This window comes from Typopeltis vanoorti, chromosome 19 (assembly GCF_054136105.1).
Source record: "Typopeltis vanoorti isolate ZY-2024b chromosome 19, IOZ_Tvanoo_1.0, whole genome shotgun sequence".
Classification (NCBI taxonomy): domain Eukaryota; kingdom Metazoa; phylum Arthropoda; class Arachnida; order Uropygi; family Thelyphonidae; genus Typopeltis; species Typopeltis vanoorti.
In genome coordinates, this window is record NC_143567.1 from 1,324,364 (window position 1) to 1,340,799 (window position 16,436).

Sequence of the window (16,436 nt, forward strand, 5' to 3'; positions counted from 1 at the left end):
AGTATATGTAAACAAAGGGGTGGGATGGCATCAGTATTTGTAAAATAGTCAAAAAATTATTGGCACATTAGTAAGACACGGTTTATGATGGAGAACCTTCACAGGAATAGAACATACTGGGTATTGCATATTTAGGGAAGACAAAAAAGAAGAGGAGATTGTCATTAATTATTCTGCTAATGATGACAGAAGAATCAAATACCATCAGAGGGGAAAAGGCAGAAGTGGTAATTATCTTCGAAGTTGAAAAGAGGTCTAGGTTTGTTTCATGATATGAAGTGGATGAATGAAAGAGGTTTCTGGTGGAAGTGATGAGTGCTGCAATGAATGAGTAAAAGGAGAGTTATAAGTACTGTGAGGATAAATGGCCTCACAATAAACGAGATGCATTTCATGATGGTGTCTGCCAATAATAATGATAATCACTGATAAAAAACAAACAAACAAAAAAAGAGATAATTTCTTATTAAATACTGTCATAAATGAAAACTAATGTGGTGCAGTATTTTTCTGATGTCTACATATTTAATAATGTACTGTTTATAGTACTACACAAAATATAATAAAGAAATGCTTTATTTATAATGAAACAGTCTGGGATAATAAAATTAACTGGTGTCCAATATATCCGTATTTGCTACCAATGAACAGTAAATAATTTATATATTATTATTCTAAAAGTCTCTCAAAGAATGAATATACAGTACAAAGTCATTGAAAAAAAAAAAAACCCTGATTTGTTGCTCTAATGTGAACTTTCATATCATACATAATATATTAAATTTCATTTTTACAATAAATACCTACAACAGTTTAAAACATTTTCTATATAAAACTGTTTTTTTTTTCTCTAAAATACAAAATATATTTATACTATTACTATTGCTACATGAGATCATATAAATTAGAAACAAAGTATTTGTGAGTGCATTTATGCTTCTTATTACTACAAAACCATGTATAAACACCTTAATTAAAGGTGATCTATATAAAAACAAGCTTGGTACTTGAGATCACAAATTATATGTAAAGCACATAGATTAGATTACATCTATCCAGAAACAAAGAATAACGTCAATCATCCTGGTCACATTATTTACAAGTGGTTGTTTTGAGGTTCATGGCAGGAAATAAAAATTACGAGATGATCACAGTCTACACGAAATATAGGCAGGATAGTTCATAACATATAAAAAGATTTGTCACAGGTAAGTTGATTCATCTTCACCTATTAAAAAACACACACATATTCAGTAATTATTTTGGATATACAGCAGATTAATAATGAAAATTAATAACATTTTTCATAAAAATTAATACAAAACTGTATATTCACAGATTTGGTTCAGAGTGGTCAGAAGTGCTTTGCAAGTAAATGAGTTTAAGGAGATTTGCAATACATACTGTGTAAATAATGTGTGTTAACATAGGTCTCTCACAATGAGTTTCAAACTCAATGGAATTGCCCAAATAATAATAGATACCAAATTCCTGATATGTACCTTAAGGAGTGCAGTATTGATTATAGTACTACAAAAGAAAATTTGTGTGTAATACTATCACATACATCATGCATACTATATTCCTCCAAATCAGTCTGTTATTTGCCAGAATTCCAATACTGTCAGAGCTTATATTTTGGTCTTCCAAGACACTTTAAACTGCATCAATCTACCTGGCTCTTGGTCTTTTCAATGTAATCCAAGCATCAAACAAAACTTGTTTTACTAACCAGTCCCCTTCTCATTTTGCTTAAGATCAGAGATAACATTACAGCTCTGCTCACAATTATACATTTCAGTTTTTAATATAATTCTGCCACTGATGCCATTTGTTCACACCCTCAATTTCTCAAAACTTGTATCTGTGGTTGCTATTTTTCCATCAACTGTGTATTTCTAACTTAATCTGCAGAACCATAAATTAAAAGTGATTTAAACAGTCTTATATACATCTACTTTAGCATTTTAACTAATTTCTCTCTTATTCTTTATATGTTTATTCAGATGATCCCACTTCACACCATCATTGCTCATTCTACTGTGTATTTTGTGATTTAATTTGCCATTTTTACTAAAAAAAATTTCCTAAATACTTTAAATATTTTACTTGTTTTAAGTTTGCCACCAAGAATGTAGCTAATATTTTCAACAGATACATCTAATATTTCCATGCTTTTCATGATAACAATCAATTTCATTAAAAACTTCATTTGGTGATCTTCAGGTACATATTTCTTTGTTTCATTTTTTAAATAACGTATTACCAATATACAATCCCTGGTTCTCAGCAAATTCAATAAGTCTAAAATCTCTAAGAAAATAGTGGAAGGAAAGTTAAAGATGTGTGAGTAACAAACTTATCTGAGCAATATACAGCTTCTCCTGGTCAAGTCAACCCTGCCTACTCAAGGTGAAGCCTGTTTCCAGCAAAGCGACTTTGGTGACTCTAGCAAGTATTCCTACTATAAAAATAGAAATACTTGCCAGAGTAAAAGTAGGAATTTTTCTTACTTGAAAACTTTTCATAACAGGTTTTCTGATCAGCTGATGCATGATCTCACTACTACCAAGTTGTACCTGAATGTTATAGCTATGTGTGAGAATGTGAGAGAACACTTACTCTATTTTTCTATTATTCTTATCTACTGTAAAAGTTAGCATACTTATACAGTAGGTAAGATGTGACCTTCATCATCCACTGAAATACTGTTACCATGTTTAGTTATCACAGGAGGTTCTGGAAACCCCCCCCCCCAAATAAATCTTCCAACATCCAGTGTGAATGATACTCTTCAAGACATGACAGAAATACTGTAAAGTTCTAGAAAAACTCCGCCATCTTTGAGGGTGGGCAGATTGACAGCCCTTCTGTCTGTCAGTCAGTCTGTCTCAGGAGGAATCACAGGAGGCCTCTTAAACATGTTGCCATGTTTAGGTTTCCAGATATCAGCTTGTGCATGATCTCACCGTCAAGTTGTGCCTGGAGAGAGAGGCTATGTGTAATAGTATGTGAGAGAACACTGTGAAGATCAAAAACACGTTATGACATGGAGACTGGCTGCTCTCAGTATGTCATATATAAGAATCTATCTACTCCCACAGTATGTTCCCTTGCACTTTTTCTCTTCACTTGTGAAACATTAACATGACAGTAAACCTAAATAATATAGCATCACTGTAATTAAAATAAAAAACAACTCTCTCTCCTCCTTAAAAATTCCACAGAAAATATTAAAAAAACTCAAAATCAGAAAAATTCTTACACATTCACTTTAAAAACATTCATGGTATAAACTCCAGCCTAAATTATGTGCATCATCATCATCTAACATCCAAACATGATATTCTGTTTATGACAATCTCTGCCAAACTACCACAGCCCATCTTAATTATCCAAACTACTTTGTATTAATTCCTTCCACCAGAAGGATACTTCCTGTGCTTTTTTTTGTGATCTAATACTCCTTCTTGAATCTCTCCTTATGTATTCTGCAGTTTCTCCCATTCCCTCAATCCTGAAAGTCATTCTGACCTCTTATCCTTGAAGACTGATTTCCTGCAATCCATATTTCCTAATAGTGAAATCGTCATTCTTGGTGACTTTAATGTCCACAATTCTTAACTAGGCTGGAAGAGAAAAGCGACGACTTAAAGCAAATCATCTAGCTCCCAACTAGAATTCCTGACAAACCTCTCCACTCACCCCAACACTTATTATTATTATTATGTGACACCTCCAGGGAGTCCAAAGACTCATCGAGGGAGGACACCTACTCTACATTTCTCTGTTTCCACCACTCAATCCACCAACTACAACTAACCGCAACTATACCAACGGCATCTACCACCCACCACTAGTATTTCCACAGACTCACAAACATCCATGCCCATGGTGGGATTCGAACCCGCAGCGTTTTGATATTTTCTTAACAAGTTCTCCTTCCAGATTCAATACTCAAGTGACTGCATCTCCTGGTAATTCAGAGCACCATCTCATCCATGTTTCATCTCTAGTGGAAGATTCTCACCTCACCAATTCACAACCTAATGTACTTTGGCATTGTAACAATGCCAAGTGAGCTCTCCAAGACTTTTACTGATCCTTTCCATGTCAAGACTACTTAATTCCCCACTCTCTTCAAAATTTGCACTAAGCAGTGTTTTAAATAAATGTGCAGTTTATCATAAGTAGCTTGAGTCAAAACTCCAGTTTCATTCAAAGCCTACATTGAAACATGCAATACTTGCAAAAACAATTAACAGGCTAAGTCCAACTTTGAAATGTAGAAAACTTGCCAATGCCAATCATGCCTTCTGGTCCATTGTAAAAGCTGTTGGGTGTCACTTTTGTTGCAATCTGTGTTTGCACCTCTTTCTCATACAAAGGTAGTATGACCACATAACATAATAATAAATTGATTTCCTGGCATCATTCTCCTTATCCAACTCCTGCATAGATGACCAAGGCAAACTACATCCTTCTTTACAAGGAACATTGCCTTGCATGTCTCCTGTGGCCATCTGACAGAAAGACATCTGAGGAATCTTGAATCACACATATACCAAAAAAAATAGTCATTATGGAATCCCACTGAATGTGATCAAGGGATGAGCTCCTGAACTAACACTTATTCTTTAATATCTGTACACTACATTATATACCCTGGAAAGTATGAAAGGAAGCTGTGAGCAAGAGCATGAAGAGTGGTTCTTTGTGTAGAGAATGGTAGAACCGTGGCATGCATTGTCCGATAGAGTGGTGAGAGCAAGAACGATCAGTGAGTTCAAGGAATGGTATGATACTTTATGTTTCCTAGGAAGGACCTCCCACGATGAGTCTCTTGACTCCATGGAGGCCTGAATAATAATATCTGCCACCTACTACTGACCTATTGTTCTCAATGAAATGTTGTCTAAAGTAATGGAGAAGGTATTTATTCAATAGTAAACTTCTTTGACACCAGGAGATCTGTCCAGTGACTACTAATATGGATTGTGCCAATCAAGATCCACAGCAGATCACCTCACCGATATCACCCACCAATGGATATATACTAGTGGCGCACTCAGGATTTAATACTGGAGGGGGGGGGCATGATTCCCGATAGCTTTAGGGTATTTCCACCTTATGTGACTGCTAATTCATAAGTAGTATAGAAATAGAAGACACGACACAACATAAATAAAAAAATGAATTTTAATTAGGAAAAGATTTTTGGAAAATTTTATAGTGTTTTTTTCCTTTTTCTTTTGGGAGGGCCAGGGCCCCTAAGTGTGTGCTAAGAATGTATCCACTGTTTCTGGAACATTTGGCCAAATAGCAAACACATCATCAACATAGCATAGACAAAGCACTATTGATAGCTAGCTTTTCTTGATATTGATAGCTGTATTGATAGCTAGCTTTTCCAAGTGTTCTACGTAGAAATTGGCTGGGGGGGGGGGGGCGCATTGCTGTCTCATCTAATTGTTTGTATATTTTCCTTTTCCACGTAAAATAACCTGCATGTACTGTGAATTTAAATAATTCAAATATATCAGGGGGAAAGTGTGGCTTTAGTAAATCAAGGGTTTCAATTAATGGAACATTTGTGAATAGTGAAGTGATATCAAAACTCACCATTATGTCTGAACTTTTTAAGGTATGATTTTCCAAAATACTTTTTAAGTGGACAGAATTTTTAACAAAGGAGGGAAAATTGACTGTGAGAGTGGCTGGTAGTTTAGCATGTTTGTGTGTGGGACTGTTTATACTATCCACAATAGGGCGCAGGGGTGTACCTTGTTTGTAAATTTTAGGTGTTCCATATATTCTGAGTGTTTTAACGTGGATGGGCTTGAGTTTGTTAACTGTTTCTTTAGGCCAGGAAGTGTCTTTTTTTCAACAATTTTCACACTTTATTCTTTCGCGAGTTGGTGAAATCCTGATCTATAATTTGGTATGTTGACTAATCTTGTAGAAGTGTGTGCATTTTGCTTTCATATTACCAAATGGTGATGAATTAAGTAGGATCAAATGGATATCACAGAACAGTATTAAAAAGAAAAGTTTTACAAATAATTAAAGTTGAGCAGATTAGATCACCACCAACTGTTTTGTACCTCTTCCATAGCATTTTCTTTGCCAACACAGCTTGCTTGATTTCATTGTTCATCCACTTCAATCCTACTCTATTCACTCACTTCCTTGGTATGAAGTTATACATTGTTTGTGTCAGGTACTGCTTTATGAATTTAGATGCACTATCAATATCTTTTCTGCTCAGCTCATCTACCCAATGTACTTGTTGGAAGTTTTTCCACTTGGTTATACTATAAATTAAAGATGACAAGATATTATATTACTGGTTTCATCTTTTATCCAAATGTAAGCAAACAAAGTTTGCTTACACTTTGATAAGTAACTTCACAACTGGGCAACTCATATACAGAGGCTAACGACTTCACATCACTTGCCTTAGTATCTCATAATGCAAATTATGAGATATAGGAAGGGTCACTATCCACACTAGTTTTGACCTTTATTGAGGTATGTTTAAGTTTGGGAATACCAAATTTAAATAACTCCAAAAACTCGTGCAATCCCTCAGATTACCCAACAATGAGTGACCCGAAGGATCATTTAACTCAGCAGTAGTTCCACTAAGTGGCAGGCTCACTCCACCACTGAGCAGAGCCCCACATACTTCAAGGAAAGCAACCCCTTCAGCACAAAAGCACATCAGTGGGAGTCAGACCCAGAGGTGACACCAAGGTTGAAGATTCATACTTCATATTTCCATATACGAGTAGCCAAAAGATGTCACACCTTTTTATTAAAATACTTTGGATTAGAGATAGTTGTGGAAGTTTTCCACTTGGTTATCTTAACATCTAAGGTTAATTTTGCGTCTGAAGTATTTTCAGGACTGGGCAACTTGTGACTTCACATCACTTGCCTTAGTATCCCATAATGCAAAACACGTCATTATGGACATGTATAATGCTATGCATTGTGGGAAGGGTCACTACCCAGATCGGTTCGACCTTTATTGAGGTCTCATTAGTGTGAGCCAGATCCATAGGTGATACCAAGGGTGAAGTAATGCAGAAGTCATATTTCCATTATGTGAGTAGACCAAAGGTGTCACACCTTATTATTAAAATACTCCGGATTAGTTGGAAGTTTTTCCACTAAGGCAAGTGATGTGAAGTCATTAGCTTCTATATACGAGTCACCCAGTCCTGAAAATACTTCAGACAAACTATGTTTCATATACTTAGATAAAGGATTAAACCAAGAATATAATTTCTTGGCATCTATAATTTATACCCAATGTACTAATTCTAACTGACTACAGAGTTTCTCATAATCACCCACTTTATATTTCCACATATATCTATTTTTGGCAGTAACCTTTTCTTGTTTCACTACTTTCTGAACAAGTACCTCATGATCACTCTCATCAACCAGCAGCAGTGTTAATACTTCATTAACAACTACATCTTGTAAAGTTATCACCAAATCCAAAACATTAAAGCCTCTAGTTGCTTCAGTCATACACTACTTAAGATATTTCTCCCCTAGAAATTCAACAAACTCACCCTCCTTGTTCCCATACACCATCTCCTACTTCCATTCTATATTGCTGTAATTAAAATCTCTCATCGGCACATTTATTTATTACAGTACAGTACAGTATACAGTAATTTTATATTATAATTTATACATTATATTATTTTATTATAAACAAAGAGTAAAATTAGGTAAAACCAGACAAACACATTTTAGAATTTAGGCATGTTAACTATTAGCATATCCTCATGGCTCATTTATTGATTTCCAACTTATGACCATCTTGACTTATGATGGGATCATTAGAACAGTACTCTGTTGTAAGTCAAGGACTGATTGTGTATGTGTAATAAGGACATGTATTGTTTTGCAAACTTGTGTTTCAGTTTTGTGTACGCACGCACGCACATGCACACATAGTGATCAAAATTAAAGTATCCCTGTTTAAGGCTTTGTGAAGCACTATCCAACCACAGACTGCGAAGCAGGAATACATTGTATGTCATGCAGAAGAGATATCTGAAAAACGTTCCAAAATTTACCACCAGGGGCATCGTATGATATACTGAATATAGATGTAGTAAATTTTTCTGTGTGTAAGAACGAGAAAAGCGACACAAGCATAAATAACACATTTTTATTCACTTCCATTCACAAGCTGTACTGTTTAGTGTGCTGCTCTTCCTGGTATACTACAAACTGCATCCTTTGCAGTGTGTTCAATGGCAGAATGCAGCTGGTTGGAAGATGTGGTGCATATGCTGCTTCATGCTACCTTTCAGTGCTGATATGTGTATCAGGACAATCTCAATAAACCCTGTCTTTGAGAAATCCCCCAGAGCAAGAAGTCACAAGGCATCAGATCAGCTGAACAAGGCTGACATTGAAGTGGGAAACACTCACAGCTGATCTGGCTTCCTAGAAATTTTCTCGACTAACCTCCTGTATGTATCATCTGATGTATGGAGGGGGGGGGCCAATCCTGTATGAAAATGACAGAATCCATACACACGTGCTGCAGTAGCTATGGCACAACAAAATTTATAATATCATGATACCTCTCACCAGTAACTGAGCAGGTCGCAGGACCTGACTGGCAAATATCCTCAAAGAAGAATGGTGCAGTGATAAATGATACTGTAAACCCACACCTGCTAACTTTGGACAAATGCAAAGGAGTTTATTGGATTGCATGTGGACTTTGCATGGCCCATACCCAGCAGTTGTGGGTATTCACAACTCTGTTCAGGTGAAAGTAAGCCTCATCTCTCTATCTCTGCAGAATCATCCACGGTCATTCAGCATCCAAATTCGCTTGAGCAAAGAATGTTAAAGTGAATATCAGTTGACTTTCAAAATCTTAGGGGTGCAACTTCTGTGTCATGGTTATCTTGAATGGGTAAAAATGCAGAATCTTCCATAGAATTTTCCAGACAGTTGTGTGAGGTATATCTGTTGTTTTGATAAAGCACATATGCACTGCAGGAATCAGGCTGTTATTCATGACCTACCCCACAATGGCAGTAGCAACTTCATTCACTTGTTAAGAACTGATTGGTTTAAGACTTTTGCCAAGTTTAACTCCCAACAATCCTGTTGGGATTAGGACGAATTAGGACCACAAAAGGGCTACTCATTTGTCTCAGAGCACATGGAGATTGTGGAATGAAGCATTTTAAACCCATCCGGCACCTGCTAAGTTATGCATGATATGCAGATTTCATGCATTTGGTGTTTACAATGCCCCTGGTGATGAATTTTGGAACTACTTTCTTTTTTTTTTCTCAGATATCACTCCCACATGAAAATTCCACAAAAAACTGCAGGAATACATTGTGCTTCAGCACAATGTATTCCTGCAGTTTTGCAGCATTTTGATCACTCAATTGTGCTCCAAAAGGCCTTAAACAGGAATACTTTAATTTTGATCAGCCTGTATACACATACACAGTCAGTCCTTGACTTACAACAGAGTACTGTTCTGATGATCCCATCTTAAGTCAAGATGGTCATAAGTTGGAAATCAATAAATGAGCCATGAGGATATGCTAATAGTTAACATGCCTGAATTGTAAAATGTGTTTGTCTGGTTTTAACTAATTTTACTCTTTGTTTATAATAAAATAATATAATGTATAAAAGGCCTTAAACAGGGATACTTTAATTTTGTTCAGCCTGCATACACATACACAGTCAGTCCTTGACTTACAACAGAGTACTATGTACACACACACACACACACAAAACTGAAACACACGTTTTGCAAAACAATACGTCCTTATTACACATAATAAAATAAAAACCAAAACCTAACAAAGTTACTATTAAAACATGAATTTTATTAACATTTAAATATAACTTAAAAAAAAATTAGGAAATACTATATTTAATGCTATGGGTGTGCTTGCAATAAAACAGAATCCATTTTTATATATAGCAACACAGAATTTTGTTCGCTATGGCTATTCTTTCGGAAGACCAGAATAAAAGTGTCCTTGAATAGTGATAATCCACTCTCCAGCCACACTGCATACATTACAGAAACAATCAAGAGTCTATGTACTATATTATTATTATTAAGGGTATCTCCATGGAGTCAGTAGTAGACTCATCGCGGGAGACCCAAACTAGCAAAACAATATCTGTCATATCTCTTCTTGAATTCATTTACAGACGAAGAGCTCACAACTAAGTCAGGCAATGAATTCCACTCATTCACCATCCTCCAGGCAAAAAACCTTGTTCTGACACCATTGTTAACCACACTCTTCTTTAATTTCCAGGGATGACCTCTTGTTCTTCCATCACTATCACACAGCTGAAACATTTCCCCTGCATCAATCCTATAAAAACCTTTCAGTAATTTAAATGTTTCTATCATATCCCTCTTCTTTGCCTATCAACCAATCTCTGCAATCCACAAGTTCTCAATCTATCAATGTAGGGAGCATATTTTACATCACTCACCAACTTGGTCACTCTTCTCTGAACCCTCTCCACAGCCTCCTCATTTCCAAGGAATCCAGGTGACCAGACCTGAGCACAGTAATCCAAATGCGGAAGTATCAACACTTTATTAAGGGGAATAATAACCTCTTTATCTCAGGATGTCAGTGTGTTCCTCAACAACCAAGTAATCCTATGTGCAATCTTGGACACCTTAGCAATGTGTCCTCTGAACTTCATCTCCCTATCTACCAACATCCCTAAGTCCCTAGCCTCATCAATCTCTTGGAGTACCTTTCCATCAATGTAGTACACAGCTGGTAATCTTTTAATCCCAACATGCATAACTTTACACTTTTCCACATTGAACTGACATCCATTATCTTTTGCCTATTTTACCAGCTTATTTAAATCATCCTGCAAACTTTCAACATCAGCTTGATTTTTTATTGCGCTACCCAACTTTGCATCATCAGCAAACAACTGAATATCTCCCTTTAAGCCATTTCCTATATCATTTATATACAAATTAAACAACAATGGCCCAAGCACAGAGCCCTGAGGCACACCACTGGTCACCTGCCTCATTCTGGACTTGGCTCCTCCATACACCACCTTATGGTATCTCTCCCTGAGCCATTCTCCTATCCATATCACCAATTTAGTATCCATTCCCATCTGCTCCAATTTGCGTAACAGTATTCCATGGGGTATCCTGTCAAAAGCCTTAGCAAAATCCAGAAGAACCACTGTGTAGCCATTTCCTTTGTCTAACTAAGATGTCATTCTATTATAAAAAGTTAATAGATTGCTAAGGCAGGATCTACCTTTAACAAAACCATGTTGGCCTCCATAGAGTATCATATCCTGATCCACCCATTCTTGAATTTTGTGTTTAACCAACTTTTCCAATACTTTTACCACTACTCCTGAGATGGTGATTGGTCTGTAATTAACTACCGCAGTTTTAGAGCCACCTTTATGCAAAGAAACCACTTTGTCTAACTTCTACTCCCAGGGACCATACCAGAGTTCAAACTTAAATTAAATATCCAAGTAAGAGGGGTTGACAATTCATTTGCACATTCATGCAACACCCGAGCTGATATTCCATCTAAGCCTACAGCAGTGTTTGCATTTAAATTTTGCAATATATTAAATACCTCTGATTCTTTAGTTTCAATTCTCACATTAGTTATTGCTACAGGTATAGAGATATCCTCACTTGGGTGATAGACTTTTGAAAAGTGATCACTCAGTAACTCGACCATTACATCAGATTTTGTCACCTCAATACCATCAGCACCCACTAAAGTTATCCTTCTGAAGTCATTCTTCTTCTTACTTGCTACATAGCGGAAGAACTCTATGGGATTACCCTTGATCTCTTTGGCTGAGGTCTTCTCATAATCTAATTTAGCTTTTCTTACTATGCTGGTAACCTTCCTAGCTTGAGCCTTGTACTGCTCATGGGTGTACTGATTGCCTTTCTCCTTGTAAATTCTCCATAACATTTTCTTTTTTTGCAGATCAAGCTTGATACTACTGCTCATCCATCTAAAGCCTGCCTTGTTTGACCTCCTGACCATGGGAACACAATCTGATATTGCTTTCCTCAGATACCCTGATTTTATCCCATGCACTGCTAAGATCTTTCCCCTGCAATATGTTCTGCCATGGGATGGCTGCAAGCTCACTCCGAAGCTTGTTATAATTGCCTAACCTGTAGTTCCGTATATACCCCTTCTTAACAGAAAAATCCACAGATTTTGCAACCTCCCAAGTCAATACCACATGATCGCTTTCACGAATTGGAGGTAACGAGGACACCTTACTTATGCATATAACCTCTGAACCAATAACCAAGTCCAACACTCTCACACCACATGTCCCTTCAGTTATGTGCTGTTTCAAGTAATTATCTCGTAGAAGATGTATGAACTCCATTTCCTTTTTGCTACGTGATATTTCCTCCTTCCAATTGATATCACCGTAATTAAAATCCCCCATAATAATCACTAAGCCTGCACTCATTGCACTAATTTGCTGATGCATGAATTCAATATCTCCCCTGTACTCCCTGGCATATAGCAGCATCCAACTATATATTTGGTTGCATTGGTCACTATTTTGCACCAGACCGCCTCAAATGAACTCTCATTCACATGTCTATCATCTTGATATACTACTTTCTTTGGCTGTAACACATCAGCTATCATCAACTCCTCCCCCTGTTCTATCTTCTCTATCCTCCCTGAAAATACTGTACCCATCACATTCAATTCCAGTGACCACATCTTCTGCTGACAGCCAAGTTTCACCAATGCCTACAACTTTTGGTGAGATTGCACTGACTAATGCCAAAAATTCTTCTCTCTTATTTTGAATGCTTCTTGCATTGGTATACAAAAATTGCAGATTCCCTCTAGATCTTGTACTGGCTTTAGAACTGATATATAAGTCACTAACTTCCGTAGTCCCATGCCGATTTTTATCCCCTCTCTTCTGCAATTTATTCTGTGTATAAGGATCAAAAAATATACAATCAGTGCTAAAGTTTATGTAGCAACAATTAGTGTAAATTGGAGATATATGGAATGAAAACATCCCTCTATCATTACAACAACACTAATTTTATAATTAAAATTTAATGGGAGACATTGAAATTAGCATGCCATAGATTTTTAAAATTTGTAAAAATGAACCAACTCAATGCAGAAGGTACATAACATATAATTAAGCAAGTATCCTCTTAAATGGAAATGCAGGATGTAACACTGCCTGGTATGAATGTGCTAAGCTTAAAAATCTCCAATATTTTCTATTATATTTCATTTTAAAAAGATGTTCGTCTCACCTGTTAAACTGATTTCACAACACAATGAATTAGATTCTGACTTAGAAATTTGTGCAGCATCAAATGGCTCTGTTGAGGAAATGGAATGACTGACTACCATTAGAATAGGAGGCAAGATTCTGCATTTTGTCTTTACAAAATCGGGTTTAGATTTATTTAAATTTATTTATTTTTTTTTTTTAACAGTTGCAGTATAGGCAGCTAGAGTTTTAATCTTGAAACATTTGTAATATGCAGAATTTTTTCCTTGGCAAACTTTTTTTTGAGAGAGTATATCAGTTGTACTTTTAACTGCTTGGAACTATCTAAAAAACCTTCAGTTTATAATCCTTCTTAAAATCAACTTTATTTAATTCCTTATAACATGAAATACTTCAGAATGATTGCTCATTAAATACTTCAACTGTATCCTCTGCAGTGAGCCTCCGTAGGCTCAGTCGGTATAGACAAATACCTTTGGTCGGAAACACCTGGGTTAGGTTCCATCCATGAGGTGAGGAACCTTTATCAAGTCTCTTTCGACGAAAGAGGAGCTAGCTGGTGTTACATACGTATCTATCTTGTTAATTATATTTGTGTAAACTCTCTTTCTATTAATTACTTCCTTAATTCTAGCTTTTATAGTATTCTGTCTTTCTTAAACCCTGCTATTACTACAATCTGCTTTAGCTAAATGCTATCCTTTCTGTTGCCGCTCCTTCTATTGGATATGTATGCAAATCTCAACAAACAAAGAGTACAACTCGGATTTGAGTCAAATTTCTTCGGATCCAAATCTGGAATTAACTCCTTTTTAGAATTAAGAAAAATTTGTTTGCTATAGCTGCACCATCTTATTTCCTATACTAGAGAAGTCTCCTTGTCAGAGAGTTAACAACCAGACTAACCTATGACTCTGCAATTTAGCTATTAATATACACCCAACTTTAAACTCGGGGAGCTTAAGGGTCAAAGCTGTATAACTGAGAGGAGACTTCCACATAGCCTTTAAAGGAATGCGGAGAACCGACCAGGGCTTCTGACCTAATGTCCAATCCTCACCTACTCGTAGTGCACCCTGTAGGGTAACTACTTGGATACTGAACGAACGAGGATGGGCTGGCAATTTGGGATTTAGCCGACCAAATTGTATTCTTATTGGTTAAACCAAAAAAAAAAAATTATGGTAGGACATGACAAAAACTATACAGGGAACGAGGGAATGCCAGGGAACCAGGGCGAACAGCGAAAAGTCAGCTACTGGAACAAATCTGAAAACAAACCCAAACTCAACATCACCAGAGTTAAAGATCGGTACTAGCAACATAAGAAGCCTGAATGGCAAAGAAATGGAGCTAGCTGAGGAATTAGATAAGTACCAGATCGACATAATAGGGGTGACTGAAACAAAAAAGACAAAAACTGGTGAGATCTTTCTGAGCAATAAATACAAAATGTTATATTCAGGCAATGACAATCAAGGAAAAGAATGGGTAGCCATAGTATTCAACACAAAATACGATGCTAATCTTCTTGAATGGCAGTCAGTCTCAAGTAGAGTAATGTGGGCAAATATGAGAATGGGGGAGCTGGACAATGAGACTTATTTGTGCCTATCGTCCCACAGAAGGTTCTACTAAGGTAGAAGTGGAGGAATTTTTTGAGGCTTTAGAAAAAGCAACTGACACAATGAAAAATGAAAAGTTGGTCCTTGTTGGGGATCTAAATAGCAGAGTAGGAAATGATTGTCAGACATACAAAAATATTTTGGGAAAATTTGGAGAAAAGAGCAAAGCTAATAATAATGGCAAATATCTGTTGGATTCCTGCTCAGGACATGGACTGGTTATTACTAACACCATGTTCCAACATAAAAATGTGCACAAATTCACATAGGGAGAAGAGGCAAGGAATAAGAAAAGTCTCATTGACTATGTTATTGTTGATAGTGATGTTTTCTCCCTGGTGCAGGACACCAGAGTGTACAGAGGATCTGAAATTGGAAGTGATCACTATTTAGTCTTGAGCAAGATAAAATTGAATTTCATATTGAAAAGAAAGAAATGTTATAAAGTTTTAAAGCGAATAAAATTTGATCAGCACCCAGATGTGAACTGTAGACTAAAATGCACAAAGATTATTGAAGAAAAACTGAAAGAGTTTGAGAACAGGAATCAAACCTTGGAGATTCAGTGGCAAACTCTGAAGAAAACATTAATTGATTCTGCCAGAGAGGCATGTGGTGAGGTTGTCTGTAAGGATAAAAAAATCAGAACTCCCTGGTGGACACAGGAAGTTAAAGAGGTTGTGAAGGAAAAGAAGAAAGCATACCAAAAGTTCCTCTCAAATAAGTCAGCTTGTGCTCTTAGAGAATATAGAGACAAATGCAAGAATGTTAAACACTGTGTACAACTAACTAAACAAAAGTCATGGGAGGACTTTGGCAAGAATATAGAAAATAAATTTCAAGAAGGTGGCAAAATAATCTGGAGATTGTTGAAGAAGCTTAGGAATGGAGGAAAGTGTGCTGTAAAAGGAGTTAGAGATGATAAAGGTGACATGAAAACGGGAGAAAAAGATATCCTTGAAGTATGGAGTAATTACTTTGAAAAACTGCTAAATGAAACAAGCAGTGATGACAGCACAGTGGTAAAAAACACTGACCAGGCATGCAGTCAGGAATACATATCCATACTTGAAGTAGAAAAAGCTATCAAAGGATTGAAATGTGGAAAGGCAGCAGGAGTAGATGATATTTGACCAGAAATGCTGAAGTATGGTGGTATAAGAGTCTTACAGTGGCTGCACTGCAAAGTTCAGAAAGCCTGGACAGGGACGAATTCCCAATGATTGGAGTAGAGCTCTCATAGTACCCATATATAAAAAGAGAAATAAAACTGAATGTGTGAATTACAGAGGTGTTTCCCTACTGAGTGTTCCTGGCAAGATCTATGCAAGTGTACTTGAGAAACGGTTGAGAAGAATTGTGGAAGAAAAGCTTGGTGAAGAACAAGCTGGATTCAGGCCAAATAGAGGCTGTCAGGATCAGATCTTCACTTTACGACAAATAGTCGAGAAAGCATGGGAATATAACAAA

At 36.5% G+C, this 16,436-nt stretch overlaps 1 protein-coding gene across 1 annotated transcript in view; it reads right to left on the reverse strand.

Moving 5' to 3' along the window:
- Positions 1-560: 560 nt before the first annotated feature.
- LOC150095815 (phosphatidylinositol 3,4,5-trisphosphate 3-phosphatase and dual-specificity protein phosphatase PTEN-like) overlaps positions 561-16,436 on the reverse strand; it is a 248,026-nt gene continuing 232,150 nt past the window's right edge. Inside the window, exon 12 of the mRNA XM_090408810.1 lies at positions 561-1,228. Within this exon, the coding sequence (XP_090264936.1) occupies positions 1,203-1,228 (26 nt within the window). The 3' untranslated portion in view covers positions 561-1,202. The remainder of the gene's footprint in view (positions 1,229-16,436) is intronic.